At 32.9% G+C, this 22720-nt stretch overlaps 1 protein-coding gene across 1 annotated transcript in view; it reads left to right on the top strand.

Moving 5' to 3' along the window:
- LOC121125525 (uncharacterized) overlaps nt 1–22720 on the top strand; it is a 106800-nt gene that overhangs the window by 49303 nt on the left and 34777 nt on the right. Inside the window, exons 4-8 of the mRNA XM_071891340.1 lie at nt 10875–11009; nt 16020–16427; nt 17016–17144; nt 18567–18805; nt 19958–20181. Coding sequence (XP_071747441.1) covers nt 10875–11009; nt 16020–16427; nt 17016–17144; nt 18567–18805; nt 19958–20181 — 1135 coding nt within the window. The remainder of the gene's footprint in view (nt 1–10874; nt 11010–16019; nt 16428–17015; nt 17145–18566; nt 18806–19957; nt 20182–22720) is intronic.

Genomic DNA, 22720 nt, shown 5'->3' with positions numbered 1-22720 from the left:
ATGATCAATCTTCTGATCGTATCAAAATCCTCAATTTCAAATACATTTGTCATTTGTGTTTGAATTAATTGAAAGACTGGCAGGGAAATATCTAGGATATCTCAAGGATTTATTGCTTTCAAATCAAAATAATGTTCCTTCATTTTAAGTAATAATTTATTGTATCAAACATTTGTGGATGTTGCTAATGGTAGGAAAGATTATATTAAATAGACATTTAATAATTCATGTTCCTATTCGATAAATGTAGAGAAAATCGACTCCCTCGAATAATAGTGTAAGCAAAATTTATTGGTTCAGACCTACGTTTTGAGTAAAATGATCAAATATAAAGATTAAGGTGTAGCCCCCTAAATATTGTTCAAATTTATATAGATTGATTCCATGATTTATAGTTCAAATCAGAACTAAACTATTATTGATTCAATAGTTAAGCTGTATTTGTCTGCTATAGTGTTGGCTCATGGGCTTCGTCATGAACTTAATTTATATATTTTGGACCTTATGTCTAAGCTAAAAAAAGAATTTATGCTTTACTATTAGTTACTTCCAAAAATACTGTCGTCAAAATATATAAATAAATACAGATAAATGCTCTGGCATCTGAAAAGTAAGGCAAAAATTGAATTTCATTTTAACGCATATTGTAGTGTTGAATTAAGTACAAAAGGGACAGTCGCAACAACTGCTTCAATTTTGATTGCATTTTTTGTTCGTCTTTATTATATTACTCAGAGTTATTAGGCATCATCGAACAGACAAACCTTTCTTTATTAATATAGATTCGTTTTATTAATATAGAAGTATTTTGAGTTTTTCATGAGCAAACTCACTTTTTACGTAGTTACTCAATCCCTAGATGTTCTCTTTTCAAGAATGAAAGAATAATGATAATAGCTTGAGAGTATAAAAAACATTGTTCAGATTGACCAATAACAAACAAACTCGCACGTTAAAAAATGCTTAGGATTTACAACTCTACAGGGTGTATGGAAATTAGAGTACTGCAGAAAAACGTTAATAGCAAATGTACTTTTGAAATTAGGATATTTAAAATTCATACATACTAGAGTAGGGCGTTGGCCAGGACATTAAGAAATTGAAATTAATTAAGAATTATTTTACTTAATAAAAAACAAAAAATATTGATCTTAAAATTATTCCCACTGCACGTTGGGGTTTATACCCTTCTTTGCACCCTTTTTTATATGGAGATAGAGAAGGTTTGCCCGCTGTTGCCCGGAACAGTAAGAAAATAAAATTAATTCTGAATGATTCTGTTTTTAAAAGGAAATTATAAGGTTTAGAGAAGACAAAATTAAACAATTAAAAAAGAGAGGAAAAACACTTTCAATGACGTCACGAGGGATCAATTTTACATTCTTTAAGGACGGATTAGAGGGGCCGGTCTGTACTGCGGTCCTCGGTCCTAAATAAGGACCAACACAACATTAGTCTCCAGACCTCAGTAACATATAAAAAAAATTTCTCATGAGCAAATTTACAAATGTCTAGGAGAATCAAATTCTTACTTTCTACACTGTACCCATGTAGGGATTTGTATCAAAAGTTGACGAGTCTAAGTCAATCGAACTCGTAGTAATTGAGCCAGAAACAAAAAGTGTTTGAACCTATCCCCGTCTACCCTACATATAACAAACTTATAATCAAAAGACATGTTCATAAATCATGGATTAAAATAATAATATTATGCCTTTCATTACCCATTTGCAATAATGTTCGATAAAAATACAAATAAACTACGAGGGATTGATTTTTTTTTATTGCTTAACGACTTTAAAAAGTTTTATTCTTATTCTTCACATCTGACAGGGTGAAGAATAAGTTTGGGAAGATATGTTTCAGTTCATAAGTTCAAAGGATATTCATTAATTAGCATGCACTTTTGTGATAATGATCAAATTGTAATATAAATTAATTCGAATTAGATCAAAATGCCCCTTTCCGGATTAGATGGCGGATAAGAAGTGGACGTAAGTATTTTAGGCAACATCATTGACAGCATCCCTTAGGAACACTGCATCATCATCAGGTGTCAGAAGGTACCCAGTGTCATGGTCTGGGCCGATATTATGTCATTTGGGAAGAAGATACACCTCATTTTCATTCAGGAGGATGTAAAGATCAACCAACATGTATATGTTACAAGTATTTTTCTGGCTTCAAAACACCTACGGTTATTCACCTTATATCTTCAACCAAGGCAGGGCACCCTCTCACATAGCAAAACGTGTGCAAAACTGGTCAAAAGCAAATTTAAAACACTATTTGGAAAATAATATGTGACTTCCAAGGTGTCCTGACCTGAATCCTATGGAGTTTTCTATGTGATATGTGATTGTCTATCAGGGCCTGTACAAGCTCCAACCCACCTAAGACACTCTGAAGCGTGCCCTCATCAAAGAATGGGCAAATAAATTTGAAGAAACTGTCCTTGCTGAATTAATGAATTTGTATTGAATTATTATACTTAAACATAGCTTCACAAAACTATTCGTTACTTGGTACAAAATGAATATAAACCATATTATTTATGTTGTCATTTGCCAAAATATCTTACGTCAGGGGCTTTTGACACCATGTAGCCATGTTGTTACAAAAATATTCAAATTATAATGGATTCGTCAATTTTAAATAATTTTTAGTATAGTGTGAACCCGCTTAGTGTGATAACATCGGACCGGATCAAAACTTTTACTATAATATGTTGTCTCTATGTTGTCCGGCTTTATAGTATGCATACATTTATAGTTGTTATAAGACATCCATATGTTGCAATAAATGATAATTATGTATCACCAATCAGCTGCTGTCATTTATACAATACACTTATCTTCATATGACGTCATTGTAGTTCAATACTCACTATTTGGAAGTACAATTGATGGTATTAACAATTTATCTATAGAATCGATTCAAACCGATTTTTTTAAATATCGATATGGACCGTTTTTATCGCATTGGGAGCAATATATATAACATTTCTCAAAGTGGGTGCTGTGGCACAGGGGCTTGTCTCAGAACGTGTCAGGGATGCCCCCAGAAATAATTATTTTTGAAATCTAATAAAATATGATCCGACATATGATTAATAAATATATTTGAAGTCAAGTATACAATCTGTTTAAATATGAATGAATAAAATATTAAATTCATTTTGGATAAATAATTTTGTAAAATTAACCATAAAAATATATATCAAGTACACATTGTCAATAGGCCATCAGGGTCAGCTTGACTGAAGTGAGCAGCATATTGCTTAATCATTTACCTCGAAAATAAATTTGATTTCACAAATAACAAACAACATCATCATGGATCGTTTTCCAAAAATAAAACCCCCATAAGGACTTGACATGATTGACCTTGAAATGGAGCCTTAGCCTATTGCATGTGAGTCTCCGTCCACCTGCTTTGAGTCAGTACCAAAGGTCACTAGGGTAGATACTAGTAAGGGTTGTAAGTACTAGTGTCATTTTATTCATATATTACACTAGGGTGCCTTGGGATTTTATAGAAATTTGAAAAGTGTCCTGGCGGAAAAAAGTGTAAGAAATAGCTGCTTACATGAACCCCTTCACTAAAAATTAAAGGATTTTCTTACCGAATCTCAAAACTAATCTCTATATTATATATATATATATACATATATATAAATCGAGCCTTTAAAACTCCAAGCAAGTTTACTCACCTTTGTATATTCATATTTTCAAACTGCACATGCAGATGCGGCTATTACTTTCGGTGCTCAAATATATATGCAATTACAAATGCCAAAATTAGCTGCATCACTTGAAGATACCCAAATCCAATGAAATATAATTTGTATTATAGTCAATGCGCTTGCACAAAGCCTGATAGAAACATGCATTTAGCTCATCAACAGACAAAAATGTGAGCAACAATCTTAAATTGCATATCTATTGCATACTCTATCCTTTGTTCTTTTTATTTACACTAACTTGTATACAAACATACGTATTACTGATGGGAAAATCAACTCTGTTTACTCACTCATCGGTTATTAAACTCTCGTTCACAAAAAAATGAACAACTCTTCTTGAGTCCTTCAATCGTTCTTATTTAGTAAGGAGTCTTTCAATGTGGGTTGCGTACGTGTTGCAACTAAATTCTAGGGATGAAAATATATTGTCTAAATTACTGTCATAAAAATATAGTAACTTTGAGAGAGGACATATCGGCTGACAAAGTTAACTATAAACCAGGCTTGTGAAAAATTCCAGAAATCAAATTATGCATTTTTTTAAATTATAATTTAGAGCTGATAGAGTAAAGACGAACGCTTAGGAGACATATTTTGTGGCAGTGGTACAGGGAGGGGCACTTTTCGAAGGGTCTTATCGAACATGGCCCTCTGCTACCACCATGGTCTCGAACTGGCCCTGAAGGCTGCCCATAGCTTGACGACGTGGCCAACGGAGATGGACGCCCACTGCCTCTCGGCAAATGTCTTTACTACGTCGACGCTGGGATAGGGGACGGGACAGGGTCTACTTTCGACATTGCCCCAGATACCATAGTTGAAATGATTCATGTTGGGCGAGGAGGGAGGCCACAAATCGTGTTTTCACAAATTGGAAAATTCTTCTCGAGCTATTGTTACATGGTCCTGTTCTTATGTACCGGGGAGAGTCCTGCTAGAACACATAGTTTTCCTCTGGGTAGTTGAACTTTAGCCAAAGGAAGACTTGAAGAGGTTCTGGTACTTCTAGGCCCCGATTTTCAGGCCAAGGAGTACCAATACAGGAGCATCCTCTGCCCATATGATTCCTAACATCATCGCAGAGGCTGAGAAGTTAGTCTGGTTGACGAGTGGAACCATTCGACCGCGAAGATGATGTAGCTGTCTCTCTTAGAGCTTCTCGACTAGCCAACGGTCCAATTTTTCTGTTTTTGTTGCTGTACTGTGGGAGAATCAAATCAGCTATACTTTGCCCTTTGCTTCCATCTCAAAAATGAATTAAACGATTTTAGTAATATGTAGCTCTCAAATGAAGCCTCTCTCACACTATCAAAGTGGAAGTTGCGATTTGTCATCATAAAGAGTATATGGTACTACCTTATGATTGGAACGCAGAACGGAACGGAAATAATGGATCAATGTTGAACGAAGGATAACAATTTGAACAGAGAATAGTGGAACACTTACAAGCCTGATCTGAAATGAATTTTCTTTTCAACAGCTGGTGTCATTATTATTTATTTCCTGAGTAGAGAACTTCCTTTCCTACTAAAATCAATCATATTCAAAACCTGATTTAACATTCATGTGTGCTCATAAAAGACGTAAGAGTGTAACTTTGAGGGTTTGTGCCAGAGTTATAATTGCAAGTCATTGTTGGACTCAGAGTGGAATTGAGGGTCTACATTAAAGAAATTCTTACGAATGACTTTGTTTATTTCCTTCTCCCCCTCCCCCTCATAACAGCTGCTTGTAGCCGATCTAATTAAACGTTTTGAATGCTAAGCCCCTCTTCTCTAAAACATTGATCCAATTTTTAGGGTTACCCTGTTGATTTTTGGTTTTCTTTTTTTTCTAGCATGCCCAAACCACGCACGATTTTCATCACTATTAATAAGTTAGTAACTAACTCTTTACCCCGTCGTTTCCTTTATTGTATCACGCAAGCTTTTCTCCGAAAAGAAACAGAAAATATGTCCAAAATCAGTAGGTTGATATTAGCTCATTCTTCCAAACTATGTAATTATTGTTTGATATAACTCTTGGGAATAATTCCTGTTAGGAAGCAGTGAGCAATTATTTCCACAGCTTAAAAGGAGCTAATTTTAATCCAACTCTTCAACGTTCAGAACAATAACTAGTAGAAAAAAGTAGACACATTAACAGGTGACAACAAAATAGAGTGAATAATATATTTATGTTAGAGAGGTAAGGCCGTTTTACATGTACAAATGGGTGTGTTTTTATTTACTTTCACGTCACGTTTCTTATTTAAATAAATATGAGTAACAAAATATGATAACAACGTTCAAATTTGAATAAATTATACCCAACAGAGATATTGTTGTGATTGTTCATTTATTTTTTAATCAGATAACTAATAGGTGAAGTAAAAAGTTCTGAGCGTCTTTTGGCTTTATTTTGACAATAAAATAAACATTGATAGGATTATCCGATTTACATGGTTCCAAAGGGTTTTCTGGATAATCTTCAGCTCCTAGCAATAGAATAAGTGTTCACATTATTTTACCAACATTTTTGACGTCGTTATTACTAGAACGGAATCTTTGGAACCCCCGCTTTGCTTTTGCGTTCGATATTGCATTGGGTCCATAAACATCACAATTTTTTTTGGTCGCCTGCTCTGCCTTTTTATCTTGATCGTAATGATAGTGAACAATATATCGAATTTTCACTATTTTACTCCCATTTGGAACGATGTAACAAACATAAAACCAAAAAACATTTACAAAAAATAAAACTGTAAATAAACTCTTTTTAATTGTACGCTTAACCTTTAAGCATACTATTTTTTTTTTATGCAAATGTATCCTCTACATAATGAGAGCTTCCATTTACTTTCATGAACCTCTGAAGTGCTAATTGTCGGAATATCTCGAAAAATTCGAGTTCCTCTCCTCCTACTCAAATAATATATTATTCACTTTGCGAAGCTATTTCCTGATTATTAAAAGATTGTACAGGTTACATTTCAAATGTCCACTGTCGCTGTCCCGATTTCGAGATAAAAAGAGATGTATAACGTGAGGGCAACCTTACACAATGCACCCCAGTTTCATTTCTTGCTTATATTACAAAGGATTTTTTTTTTGAGCGGGAAAATTGGAGAAAATTAGAAATTGGAGGGTTTACGTTTTCGATGGGTGAATATTTTATGACGTTATGGTGCTGTATACACTGGTTCTAGTACCAATTTAGGATATTACCCTTTCAAAAGCGTCAGTACCCCGTACCACTAAACGGTACGGTTAACCGAAGAACACTAGGCCATACAAATATGGCTAATACCTTCAGTTTGTCTTCATTATTTTAAATCGAGTTTTATAGAGAATGAAAAGTGCATTCTCCACCATTTTCTGATGTTTGAGTTAAACGTCAAAGTTCGAGCTAAATAGTTCATTTTAATGACTCATTAGTCTATTTCTTTAAAAAGATATGTTCCTTTTAAACGACATATCCCTGGAACAAGGGTATACTATGTAAATAAATTCTTTCTTTGATGCTTGTATTCAATATGCATATTACAAACTGCAGATCATGTTGGATTCGAATTAATGTCAGGTTTGTGGTGTCAGAGGTTTTTTTGGTAACTCCAACACCAACTATATGAAATTATTGTCAAATCCGGGTTTGCCCAATCAACCAATATGGACTATAATTCGAAGATAGAAGGAGGATCATTATGCACCTTTTGTTGCTTTATATATCATTGCACCTTTCTGGAATCTATTTAAATAGTAGTTGGAATCCGCTCTTCTTTTTGAACATTTCTTTAGACCTTCCGACTCCGACTATTTTTAAGTATTCACTTCCGAATCCAACTATGGAAAATTGTACGATTCCGAATTCAACTTTATAAAATTCTACGTACCCGATTCGGACCAAAAATTTCCAACTCCAACGATTTTGAGGACGCTGGTTAAATCTATCGAATTCTAGTAATTAAATATTAATTCAATTCGAACTTGTATTCGAACTTCCAAACAACTGGCTATTTAGATTCTCTGGGATCATTCAGGTTCGAATTAGGTCCAGTTCTTTGAATAAAAAATTTTATGAGCACGAGTTGGAGCCGTCATTTTCAGTAAATATTCGAATTTAGTTAAGTCAAGATTTCTATTTGCAGTTTGAGATATACTCGAGCCAACAGCACTAACACAAACACATAAAACAGATTATAATTAATTACATATTCAAATATGAGATCAATTATGCATTTACATAATTTTTACAGATTAATCATTTATTATTTTTATTACATTAATTAATGTATTATAATCTTCCCTACGGAGATATTTTCTTTGCAAGTAACTTGTTCCAGTTGTTACTCCGAAGTACCTGCAAAGCAATACAGCAAGAGGGATGCATTTGAGCAATATTTGTACAAAGTAATGGTCTTAGGACCGGTCCTTAAGACCGTCAGTACGAGAACTGATTCAAAAAAGAAGAAATAGAGTTTAGTGACTTTATAAAGGACCGAACTTTATAAGTTTTAGGACTGATATGGAGCACTAAACTGGACCGGACCGAGGCAGAACTGGACGGGACTAGAGTCTTCACTCATAAATAAGGATGGACGCAACACCATCAAAGAAACGTATTGTATTTGCAAACGGAAGAAAAAGTTGCATACAGCAAAAGGGAAACATGTCAACATAAAAATCCCATCGGTATTTTCTTATCACACTCAACTCACTTTAGGTGTCATGGATAGTGTTCTGTTGGTTCTGATTTAGGACTGCAGTTGAGTCCAATCCTATCCAGTCCTACTTGTTGTTCCTTAAAGAAGGTAAAACCGATCCCCCGTGACGTCATTGATGGTGTTTTTCCTTTTTTTAAATTCCCTTTTAGCAGTAATAACATAATATGTTCGTATTATATTATAATAAAAAATATATTTTTTCTAAGATATCTGCAATACTCTTAATATGTATCTGATATATATTATTTGGCTGAATTTCATGAAAAATTCCAAGGACCAATGGTCTGAAAAACCGGTCCCAATGATCCACAGTCTCATGATCGATAGGACTGGTCCTAAGACTGGATTGGACTAAAAAAATAAGGGCCCACACAACATTGGTCGTGTGTAATTTTTATAATTTATACTTTTTAATAAATAAACGAAGTAATAAGTTATACTAACTTTTGCTCCATTTCCAAAAGGACAAGACTACAAAGTTTTTAATCTGTTTCGGTATGATTTCAGTCAGACTATTTATTTTAAGATTAATTGTATTAATTTACAGGAGAAATATAGTTCAGTTAATATAGGGGTGAGACGTTCTAGGGCTAAGGTCCTACCAATTGTTTTGTAACTACAATAACTGAATAGATTCTAATACCGGAGGACTAACCTGTATGATGTATAGACTAAGTGATGTGAGTTTGATTTTTATAATTTACTTAATAGTTAACTCGAGGCACCAAATTATAGGGGGCATAAGGATTTCATTCAGTCTGGGGTTGTAGCTGTTTTTTGGTAGTTTGTAGTAAAAGGGTTCAATTACCTTTTAGGCCTTGACTCCCTGTAGCTATAGCTGCTCCGACCCACGTGTCTATATTAGTTAACTCTTCCACCTTGGTAACTGCTGGGGTTTATTGATTAATTCGTTTCTACCCTTGTCTTATAAAGAGCTCGATTTCATATCAAATAAAAAAAAGTCATTGTAGGTCATGCGTCTTGCGACTTACTCGATATAATTGCCATCTGCCTCGATCATGTCCTTGAAAGTGGGAGCAGGCATTGATAACGAGGTCCCTGGGCATGGATGCAAAATACTTTTTAATTGCGTTCACCATACTTATTTTAGTTGAGTGTAGACGTCTATTAGTGTTGTCCTCAAGGACAAAATAATCCATTGGATTAAAATTGGGGGAAGGGGTCAAGTTCTAGTAAGACGTGCATGTGAGATCCTCACTAACACATATCCTTCTCGATGAACTCTGCGTCTTGATCTTCCTGGAGTCCTTCTGTGACCTCTGCAATTTCGAAATAATCCTTTGAGGGTTCTTCGAATCCTCCTGTACCTTCCTGGTTTCCTGGATATAACACATTGTCATCCCAGTGCTGTTATATATGTCATGGTCGAGGATATAGTTTGTGCCACTTTTAAGTGAGACTCACCCAGCTGGATTGGCTTGTCGTCATGTCATCTTCATATGACGAGCGTCTCAAAATGGAGAAAATTATTTCCAAGGTCCAGGAAATGCTCTACGCGTTAAAGCACACAAATGGGATTATTCTACCCGCAATCCAAAGCTACGTGTCCTCCTTGATTAAAATAATGGACTCCCTCTCAGGTGGAGGCACACTAATAGCCACAAAGTAGTTTTTAATTATTCTATGCTGAACTATTAATGTATTAATTAAGAAAAGAAAAAGGTTTTTGGTTCTTTTTAAGTATCAATATAGTATATGAAATTGTTATTTTAAAAGTAAATAATTGTAGGCCTAATAATATTTAATAAATGTATCATATATAAGTAAAAATTATAGTATTACAATTACTCTGTCTGACCTAGAAATTATCAGTGAAGTCCATATATTCATTAAATATATTTCCTTTTCTATGAATGACTGAGACGCGAACTACGTACTTTGAGTAGAAGAGAATAATTTCTCCAGAGCACGTTGGCCATTCCAAAAGTATGAAAAAAAATAAAAATATTTTTTTTAGATAAGACTTCATTTCTATCTTTTTAAAGTCAATGCATGAATAATAATAAAAATTCCAACCGATATCCTATTTTTTCTGACTGTATATTTTTGCTGTTCCATTTTTTTTTTTATTGGTAATCTATATATAGATTTTTTTAAATGTTCCTTTAATTGGTCAGAGGGAGTTGCACTGATTGAGTATAAGTAAACATTATAGTATTACATTGGCTCCATTTGACCTCGGAATCTTATTTGAAGTACAAATACATAAAGTCCTTCTCTAGGAACAACCGGGGCGTGCACTTACACACAATAAGTTCAAGAGAATAACTTCTCTTGAGCGTGTTGTCAATGAGCTACGGGGATTCTATTGAATTTTCTTTTCCTTATTATCTGTGCTAAATGTAGTAGAAGTAATGTACTACTTTAATATTTTACTCACAAATTATTATTTTTCTTCATTTTTAGTGCCTAAGCCCTGGTTATGGTCAGAGTGGAGTAGACCAAAGAATCCATGTGGACAGGATATCCTTCGTCGTGAGTCTCTTTGTGGAGCCCTCCGATATAAATTGCAATCTAAGGAGGAGCTTTATTTGAGTCCAAGTTAGTATCTAAAAGGGGTTCTTTCTGCGAATTTTGCTATGCAGTATACATATCCATTGGTACTAATAATTAATGATGCCATAAGAAGCTCTTAAGTGATTTGAATGATGAAAATTTACTAAAAAAGTAATCTGATACGCCCCTAGTCTTTTTTTTCTTCTTTCTTTTAAAATCCCATACAATGAGTTACCCACAAGGGTGGTCCGAGCAAGACATATTTTTTGAATTAGTCTCCTCGGAACACAACCCACTTCTCCCACACGTCCAAACAGTACTCAGAGTGTTTTCTGTAAGATAAATAAGTGCTCACGAGACATTTTTTGCCTTTGGCTGAATTTCTCCGAGCTGTATTGACTCAAATGCGTCAAATTTTAACACAAAATGCCTTTAGAGGTCTGCTATTTTTTAATCTATTTAAAGGGTACACTTTCAAAAACAAATATTTTATGACAGAGTGATACTGAATTTTGTTCATTTTCACTCAAACAACTGTTACATAACTACTGTACGTCCAAAATGGCAGAAACTTTGGTTAGTAATTGTCAACAGATGTGATTAGCTTTTATTTACGAGTCTTTGCTAACCTCACGTTGAGGTGAGCAACTTTTGGAACCCCCCTTATACCCATACGAGTCTAATAAAAAAGAATCCGTTATTTACTCATTCTGAATTCAATTCTCAAATGTAATATTTTAAGTTGTTGACTAATAATATATGTTCACCTTTTATGCTGACAAAATCAGCCATTTTACACTGCTTGTTTATTTTTGACAAAGTTCTTATTTCTTGTGATGGGACGATTAAAAAAATAAATCCCAATGCCGATTTTGATGCAATTCTAGTAAAAAATACCGATGTCGTTGCTGATTATTTAATATTTAAAAATATACAACTTTGCTATCATTGGTGTTCACAGGCCTATATTGAAGGGAAACATTTTTTTGGAAAAAAATTTGAAAAAATAATCAATTTAAAAAAAATTTCGAAAACCCATGGGTATTCTCAAAAATTAAATTTGAAAAAATAATCAATTTAAAAAAATTTCGAAAACCCATGGGTATTCTCAAAAAGTAAATTTTTGGGGAAATATTTCAAAATCCACAGATGTTCCCAAAAAATAAAACTTTTTTGGGTATAGTTTCAAAAATCCTCTCCTGTTCTCAAAGAAAAAAAAATTAAAATTAAATTTCTAATATAAATTTTTTTGAAAGAAAAATTAAAATATTAAATCTTTTGGAGATTAATTACATAGTTATTCACACAAAGTACATTTTTTTTTGAAAATTTAATATAATTTCAAATATTTTAAATTTTCTTGTAAAAAGCACAAATTCCTTAATTTTGGAAGGGGCTATTTTTTCCATAACCTAGAAAAGTAATAACTAGTTAAATATCATGAATAAATAAGAATTGGAATATCAAATTAAACACTATTTTATCGGTACCGATCCCGATTCCAGAAAAAACAACCTCTTCCGATTAATTGTCCCATCACTAATTATTTTCTTATCTAAATATAGTTCCATATAAGTACTTATTAGATTCTCGTTTATTACTATTATTATTTTTTCAAGCACCGCCCAAGGAACTCATTAAAATTGTCAAGCATTGACCGGTCCGCAGTTAGAAAAGGGTTGGAGTCTACTGCTCTATCACATTCAAACACATTGTATGATAATAATATAATGTATTACAAATCTATATGGAATAGTGTTTCGTGAGTCCAGTGTTCAGTCTCACTACGGTCAAGTTCAGTCCTAAAACTTATAAAGTTTGGTCCTTGATGACGTCAATCAAATTTTTATTTTATTTATCAGTTCTAATACTGAGAGTCCGAAGTCCTTGGGATCACTCCCAAGAACTGATTGGACCGGTCCTAAGACTGAACTGGATCGAATACATACGGTCTGACACAATACTAATGTAGAATGTACATATGTTTGACCAGGTAGCACGTGTTTCTATCACGAATGGAATAAATTATTACGTAAATGACATATAAGTAATTTTAATGAATATTTGCATTGAAATGGCATAGAAACGATTGACTTAATTGCCATTCATTTAATTATATCATTTATTTGTAGATTAATTCTAATTTTATTTTTCCTAGAATGAGTTCATTCCGTTTACACATACAGTATTTATAAGTTAATACTAGTGTTAGGCTACGAACTCGAAAATAACTATAATTTAATTTTTAAAGTCGACAATTTAAATATTTGAACTCTCTCCTTGAAATATTATATACAAAAATCCACTAAAATCGAATGCAAACAGTAAAAACTCGTAATATTCAAGTAAATATATATTATCTTCATCTCTAATTTTTTATACATTTTTATTGAGTAGTTCCTTATGAATTTCATTTTTTCTCCTTTGCTGATTTTGCAAAAGAAAAACCAATAATCTCGTCCTCATTTTTAGCTTTCATAACATGATGTAGTAAAGCATTGTTTGATGTTTCTATGGCCTGGAATTACCTACTCTCATTAGGTATTTGATGAATAATTGACTGCCTCATGTCTTTCCAAACTTCAAATTCCCTTGTAGCCCTTCGGGCAGACACTCTTCAGGCCTAGGTATCCCTAAATGAAATAAAGTGGCCTATTTTGTCTACCAACGAAGTTAAAGGAGGGTATTTTTTGCCTGTCTTTGTGTGTTAATCACCAGATCAATTTGATCAAACTTGGTACGAAAATAATATATATGTTCACATAAGATACCATTACATTTTGATAGGTTTTCTCATTTTGAGCCAGCCAAGATATAGGGGATATTTTCACGAAGCCGGTTTAGCAAGGAGTGTGTAATTTTAAAAGATCGTGTTTACATTTTTGGCAACCGATCTTTTCTTTAGTCAAATTTGCGTTTTGTTAATTTAAAAAAAAAAATATCATTTTTAGCGTTCTTGATATGCTGATGTAGATTAAAGCCAACTATGGCCCAATTGTTCAATCTGGCTAAAAATCATATACATTATTTGATTAAAGATTGACTGCCTTATTTATGTAGACAAAAAAACTGAAGAAGACATGAGCTTGGTATACTTATTAGTCCTTTGTTTACACACCCGAAGATAGTGGCGCCCTCTTTGGGTTATTTTTGTTTCTTAACAATTTGTAGAGATATTTGTTCATTAAAAGAAATTAGTACATCAACACTATCAGCGGATGTTAATGATTTTTTATATTCCTTTTAAAAAGTCAGATAAAGAGTTGAGCTGATTAAGTATAAGTAAACAGTATTGTATATGTTTATTCAGTCTGACCTGAATCTTCTTTGAAGTACATAATCATAATTTTTATTTCCTTCCCTAGCAATGACCGTGAATCGAACCTACGTATATTGACTTCAAGATAATGAATTAACCCATGCGTGTTGTCCATTGAGCTGATTTTTGTAAATTTTATGTTTAGTCATTTCCTATTGTTAAAATTATAGTTTCACTAAATATTTTGTCCTTGCTACGTGTCTTTATTCCAACTCGAGCTGGACTTGAGACAATGTTCGAAAATCCGAACTTGATATATACTTCATACTATTTATTTACACAGACATGGGTTATTGGCCAACCTGCTTATTTCAATATGAAAATCACGGCGTGGAACTTCAATCCAGTAGCATGGCTTCGCTTAAAGAATGTTTCAATGCCTGCTTCCAAGCTTCTCTGAAGGATTGTCTCTATTGGAGCTACGACTTTAAATTAAAAAATGCGGGTTTTACTCAAATCTAAAATTAGATCAGAGTACAAAATCAATGTCTGTTTTGACTGGAAATAGAAACTGTATGCATGATGAAAGTAAGTTTACCTTAGTTAAGAGCTGTGTCAGTGACGGTTTTAGCTTGAGCGGGACTTTGGGCAAAGTTAAATATGTGGGGCCGTTTTCTTTTTTTCCTTTAAAAAAATATTTTCTTTTTTCTAGAAAATTAAATGCAAGGCTTTTTATTTTAAAAACAAATAATCTTTACACATTTAAAAGAAAACAAATTCGAGGTGCATTTTTTACTAAAATGTATTGTTTTGGTTTTTTTTCATAAATGGTCTCCATAGTTCATTTAATGGCGGATTTTTTAAAAGAATATATTTTTCTATTGTAACAGTGACCTTTTTTTTAAGAAAAGTCAATTCTTTTTCTACGTTTAGCCTTTTTCTAAATATTTCTTTTTTGTGTATTTAATAAGTTTAGTTAAAAGTAATTTATGATTTTTAATAGATTTTTTTTTAGTTTTAAATTTTCCCATTAATATTTATCTCCTTGGACATCAAAACATGACCTTAATTGGCGGTCAAACTCGACGATTTCCATTATTTTATGGACATTTTCAACAATTGACCTTCCAGAGCGTGAAATATGACAACTTTTCTCTTTACTGGTGTCCATCTTTGACGCACGCTCAAGCAAAAATGAGTTTAACAATCACAAAACTATCTAATAAGTTTTTTTTTAGTACGAATTGTTATACTTCCAACCACATCAAACATAAGTTAATTGCACTTATACAAAGCAAGATACATATTACCGCAGCCATCTATAAAAAAAATAATGGATTTATTTTTCCATTACATCTATTATTTACATTTTTAGAAAATTATATGCAGCAAAGGGTCCTCAGCAAGGAATTACGGCCCCTACTTTTAATTTCAACCAAGCATGCTGGAATTTGTTTTGGCAAACTGCTTCAATTATCTGTTCGTTATATGGATCACAGCTAACTCTGTTTCTTTCTCTCTCTCTCTGTCTGTTTGTCTCTTATCTCCTTCCTCATCTTTTTTACTTTTTGTTTTTCTTTTTCTCAGAGTACACACCATTGTGCCGGCCAAAGAAGGAGTTGCCGCTAAGGCGGCATATAGTAGCTTCTTTAAACATTACCACGGCTCGATTTGAGTAGACATTGACCTTCAGTAAAGAGCGGGCTATTGTGCAAGTGATCCCCTAAAACTGTCCTTTAGCGTGGCCTATTGCTAACATGTCGTTTGTAAATTACTAATTTATATATTTATTTCAGTTCCACCTCCTTTTTGCGGAGTAATAAATAAAGTCTATGACGAAAGCCTGTTGACATTGGAAGAAACTTTTTTAGAAGAATTTAACCAGTGTTTTGACCTATGTATAAAGAATAAAAAATGTCATCTCTGGCTCATCAAAATATCCCATCAAGATATCCGAATTGTAAATTGTATTATATATGGGAATAATATCACTCAAGGATCTCCCATTATCACAAAAGATTTGGAGGATCCATCCAATTATACAACCTGGACGGGAAGAAGAGATGATTGCATCTCTGAAGTGAAGCCTCGAATCCCTTTCCCCGAGCTATATGAAGAAATGGCTCTTATTGAGCCATGTCAAAAGTCTGAAAGAAAAGAAATGACGAAAGAAGTCAACTTTTGGAACAAATCCAATTGTCCAAGTAACATATTACCATTACATCGAGAGTTGTAAATAATATGACCTATGGAGAGCTTGAGTCTTTTTATAGTTGCGAGCTGAGTTGTGTTTTCTTATTTGTCAAAGCTGTAAAAATGATATCGTATTTCTTTATTTATTGAAGAGAGAACATCGAAATATATAGTGTGTGTGGACATAAATGACGGGAAGTAAATTGATGAATATTTTAAGCAGAAGCATTAAGTGACGATTTTATTAACATTATTTTTTATTACAAGGTTTCATTACATAACTAAACGACAGCTGCAAACAAAATTAAGAAGTTTTGTTTTTTATCTCATGTTTTTAAGTGTACTCTGTGTCCTTGTGGGACAGAGAGTAGAATTGATGATCAATATGAAAGTCATTCATGTCTTATGCTCTTACTAGATACGGAGTAAAATTGAGTGGCATGACTGTTATGTTCATCTCCTTTCAAACATTATTCAAAATTGTCAGGGTTTCCACATTATTATTACCTTTTTACAGAGCTGCAGGTCATTTTGTTTACAACTCTAATTATATCATTTTTTTCAAGTCATTTATATTTGACTGATGATCAATTAATTAGGTCCATGCAAAGAAGCTCATACTTTATGCCCTAAGAACTCGGATTGCCTCGACAAAAGTACAGAGGAAAGACCATTTTATGAATGCGTGTGTCAACTAGGATTGATCATGAGGAATGGAGTTTGTAGAGGTACACAAATATAGCTAATAATACATACACTAGAGATGGGTTAGGGGTATTTTTTTGGAACCAGATAGGTGAACTTTGGACTCTGATAGATGCGGGTATTTATCGAGGAATTTATTTCCCACCTTTTTTGAAAGACAAATCAAATCAAAATTTGGGGAATTATCTTGCCATCAAATATAACGCCCTTCTTATGAAACTGTCACCCATCCCACTTTCTAATATATATGTATATATTATGTAATTATCAACATTTTTGTAAGAGTTTTCCCGCCAAACGATAACGTCACAATGAACTATGAAACTTTTCTTTACTCAGACATGGAATTCTAGATACATGGAAGTCTATCAGAGTCATTTTATTTTGTGTTAGTGAAGTAAGTAGTGATGATAAGTGTTTGTTCCTGTGCGGTTCAATTATTATTGAGCCGCAAATGAACAACATGAATAAGAATTGTATTTATTTTCTTTTTTCCCCACTTGAGTCATAGATCCTTCTTCGTATACATAAAAACTTTATACACTAACAGTTCTTAGTGCATTAATTGTACTTAAATACATTTTTAATTGGCAATTCTTTGAAAATAAACAGTCTAAACGATATCCATACTAAATATTGAGTTTCTTATTTAAAGTTTTAAAAATTAAGACTTTTGGCAAAAATAATTGTAGGGATTAAATTTTGTAACAAAAAACGTGGAAAATACGCCTTTTTGCCTCAAATTTGTAGTTTGACATTTAAAAAAAATGTTAAACACAATATATTTTGGACCTATTTTACTCTAATATATTATTGTATATAATAAATATTGTGTCAGCCTTTATTTAGGATTGAAGACATTAGTTCTGTCTAGTTTACCCTTGGTAGGGCTGTCTTCAGCCCTGTATATCATTTTTTTTTTAATCAGAAGAAATACTGAGAGTCCGAAGGACCGTTTATAAGACTGTACTGGACAGGACTGAATAAATAAGGACTGGCACATCACTATAATAAAAGAAAAAATGATACATTTGGGAAAAGGAAAAATCTCGTCCTTATTCCAGGTACCTAGATTTCCATGGCCCAGCTATTGTTTGTAAGCTGTATCTAAGTACTCATAATAATGAGGCAATACTAAAAATTACCCATCAATAGATATATGACAAATACGCGGGTCAAAATAGAGTCCCGCCAATAAATTAAGATAATAATACCTCGTATGATCTCATATATTAATGGTAAGATTCTCACGCAACCTATCATTCTTAGTTTCTTTCAAAAAGTAGAGAATGTTTTTTTAAATTATATCTCCAGGGTACCCGTTTATAAATTATTCAAGTATTATTTGTCTTCCTATTCCGACTACAAACATTATTCGGACTCATCTCTACTAATTTGTACTAATCACTAAATTACATACCTACGTATTTAAATGACATTTTCAGTTGATTCGATAAATAATTCACCAAAGATAAGGGACTCCAAATTTGAGTCCCTTATTACTCATTACAAAGTAATCGTGGTTGGACGAGTACTTCTCATCTTGGTTTTAGTTGTCTCGTGTACTCTTGGATTCATTTACTCAAAGCAATTAAAGAATGCTGGACTCTATCATCGTACCATTGAAATTGCACTTGTTCTTGCCAATGCAGTGACTCTTATAAACATTTTTAGGTCCACGAAGGTAAGGAGAGGTTATCATTAGTGTTGGATTGGATTTGAGTATTAATCGAACTCAAAAAAAGAAGAAAAAAAAGAGTTTAATGTTTAAGTCGAGAATTATGTGAAAACTTCCTCAAAATATTACTTATCCATTCGTTAATGAACTGGGATTTTATTAAATTGTTTAACATCTATTTAAAATATGTCCGTACAATGGTGTTACACAGGTCATGGACGCTGATTTTTCTATGATTATTAATTACATACATAACTAAGGTGCATCTTTGCTCCTCCTCTGTGAATTAAATCTCCGTCAGCTCCAAGATTAGTTCTTCCATTGATACGAAATTACAATTTCAAAAACTTTTTTGGGCCTGCCATTAAAACAAATTAATGAATTTAGCTTTTTATTGGATTTTTTTTGGGCCAGGATGAAAAAATTTTACGCGAAAATGGAGCTAAAATTTTTAAATTTTTTGCTTTGTTGGATAATTTGCCCGAATAAAAATTTTTTACCCCCTTCTTGGGATGAATTTTTTTTTTATCCTGACCAAAAATAAATCCAATAAAAAGCAAAATTATTTAATTTGTTTTAAGGGGGCACAGCCCCTCCAACTCACCCTCTCTGGACACCCCTGGATTAAACCAATGTAAAATTAGTGAAATAATTATTTAATTAAACAATAAAAGAAGAATCACAGCAATATTACTGTGTGGTATAATTTCCTCAAAATTGGACTTTGTACTGATGTTTTCTTATTCATGATTATTAAGAATGACAAACGTGACGTGAAAATAAAACAATTCACCCATCACTGAAACTTTTTTTCGAACTATAAGATTTTGACGTACAGAACATCTGTAAGGAAGCAGAAACTGACTCCGAGGAGGGATTTACCCTCTCCGAGTCAACTGGAAATATAAATAATTAAGGAAACTATTAAGGCAAAGCCATCATTCCGTAATGGAACAAAGAAACGGAGAAACCGGATTAATTGTAATTATAATATTTGTTACATTCACTACCTTGAACTCGATCCTTATTTATAACTCAAATCGTCCAACACTAGTTTTAATATTATGGATTTTATTTAATCTCCATTTGCATAAATTAACAAGCTTATTTTTCATTCTTTACTTTTAAAAAACTAAACAAACCAAAAAATCCCAAAAGGACATATGCCGAGTCTTGAGTATTCTTGCTCATTTTCTTTGGACAGGAGTTTTTTCATTTTTAACTCTCGAAGCCATTCACATCTATGGACTTATTTGTAATATAGTTCTTCAATATGGGATATTCTCCAAGGTGACAAATTTTGTATTGGGATGGTCTCTTAGCGGTGGGATTGTCATAACATCGATTTGTTTTGAATATGAGGACTACTTTGGTGATCTGACGTAAGTTTTTTCAAAACTTATTTATATCATTTCAGCTGTAAAAATAAGAGTGAATACTGGTGTGCCTTAATAATAAAAAAAAAATTCAGTTGACTCTCTGCAGAAAGTTGATTTACCACTAGTGTTGTGTCGGTCCAGTATAGTTCAGTCTTACTGACAGGAAATATCGATCCTTAGGACTGTCAGTTCAGTGATTTATTAAGCCAAATAGGATACATATACAAGATATGTATTAAGAGCATTGCACACACATATATATAAGTATTTAAATTAATGCAATATAATACTAACATCCAGGGTGGTCCAGATAAATTTGGAATCTTTGAAGACTTATAAGGAACGAACTATAAGGGATAGAACTATAATTTTTTAGTGTTTGAATGCTACATTTAATGACAGTCAGTTATTTATAATTAGATCCACCTCTCTTAATAATCTCGGCCACACGGCAACGGAAGCTTTAGCTGATTGGGTGACCTCATTTGGATCCAACTTTACCATTGTACGGATATGGAATTCTTGGGACTCCACAGAGCAACGATACTTGGTACAGGGATCATACTGGATCCTCTGCCTGAGAAAGAAATCGTATGATCCAGGCTCCAAAAGTGCAGAGATTTTATAGCATTTTTAATTTTTTTTGGACTTGTGGCTCGTCCACTGTCTTCTAAGAAGGTGTAATTTCTTCCTTGGTCTAGTCCATTCGCCCAGAAAATGTAAATTATATGTACAAAACCAATATAATAACAAAAATGCATTGCCCAGGGCTGCTAAAGCTTCCGGTGCCGTGTGGCTGAGGTCATCAAGAAAGGGTAATTCCATTATAAATAAATGAATATTATTAAATGTAGCCTTCAAATAAAAAAAAAATTATGGTTGTACCCCATCCAGTTCGTTCGTTTTAAGCCTTTAAAATTTTTCCCCATTTATCTGGACCACCCGGTATATTATTTTTACTTAGTTAAATAATTTATTCTATTATATAACAAAATAATTTAAAAAAGGAAAATTATCCTTAACGACGTCACATGGGACAAATTTGACCTCCCTTAAGGACCGACAAGAGTCATTGGACTGGATGAAATCGGACTGGACTGGACCATGGTCTAATTAAAGACCGACACAACACTAGTCACCACATTTATCATGCGTGTAGAGGCAATTTATTTCTAAGAACTTTGTATACTATAATCTTTCAACTTTAAAAATTCTCTCTCTCAAAGTAAAGAGGCTCTGTCATTAAAAATGTTTTTTATTTATGAAAAGAAAATTAATTAAATATCATTTGAAATCAGAGAACCTCTTTATTTTGAAAGTGTGATTATAATATGCAAAGTTTAGGTAAGTAAATTGTTTATTGGTTAAATTATACATGCATATATGTTGTAGTACATGCCTGATCCTGGTTTCAACCTCCTTAACTCACTTACACTAGAGTTTTAAATCATAAGTAGATATGTTAAAATGTCATATTTGCTGACAGAGATTACTAAATACACTACAGTTAAATAATATCTCACTAATATGTTTGAATCATACATAATACGTAGAGTGACGAGTTTTACTTGAGGGTTCTCTTAGTGCATGATTAGAGGTGGGACTTGGTTGAGCGTGCGAGGAGAAGGCTGGACGTATGGTATACCTGAATTAAGACACTTGTTAATATCACTACAGACACTATTGTTCCATAATATCTTTGAATAATACAGAATACCTAAAGTGACTAGGTTGACTTATCGTATGTGATTTATGGGATTTGTGTAAGAGAGCGAGGGGAAGGCAGGAGCAAGACCTAGTATTACTGAATTGAGACACTTTTTAATATCAGCTGCATGTCGTATGATTTTGGGGAGAAAATGAATTACTGCTTTAGATAGGTGAACCTTCTACATTAGAAAGATCATTAGTGTATTCAATATTTAAAACGACTTATACTTATCATAAATAAATTGTACTTCAACATGTTGGAATCTATGGAGCATACCCTATTCTTACCCCGAAGAAACTGATATTAGACAAACTATTTGCAGACCATTTGAAGCTCAGACTCCCATTGACACCATTCATGCTGTTGTTCTTGGCCATATTATTCTAGTTCTCTCACAACTTATTACGGAGATTATGAACATTATGAGTATTTGTTTATTTCATTTTTGAATATTTAAATACATCAATAATAACTTACCCTAGTCTTTACACGAAGAAACTGATGTTAGACAAACTATTTGCACGACATTTAAAATAAAAACTCCATTTCAGACCATTCATGCTCTTGTTCTTGAACATATTATTGTAGTTCTCTAATACCTTATCTCGAAATTATGAACACTTAGCTTACTGACCATATTACTTTATTTAGGAATAATTGTAATTTATTTTTAAAAAGTTATTTGATAAATACTTACTCTTACGAATCTAATATTTCAATATTCCATTTTATAATTAGCTTGTTCCTCACACTTTTTACTCATAAACAGGATCTTATTTTTGTATGAATGGCTCTCAATATCTTGAAAATCCTCTCAAAGTCACAATTTAC

Source organism: Lepeophtheirus salmonis, chromosome 10 (assembly GCF_016086655.4).
Source record: "Lepeophtheirus salmonis chromosome 10, UVic_Lsal_1.4, whole genome shotgun sequence".
Lineage (NCBI taxonomy): Eukaryota > Metazoa > Arthropoda > Copepoda > Siphonostomatoida > Caligidae > Lepeophtheirus > Lepeophtheirus salmonis.
Note: the sequence above shows the minus strand (reverse complement) of the source record. Positions and strands in the feature narration are given on the sequence as shown.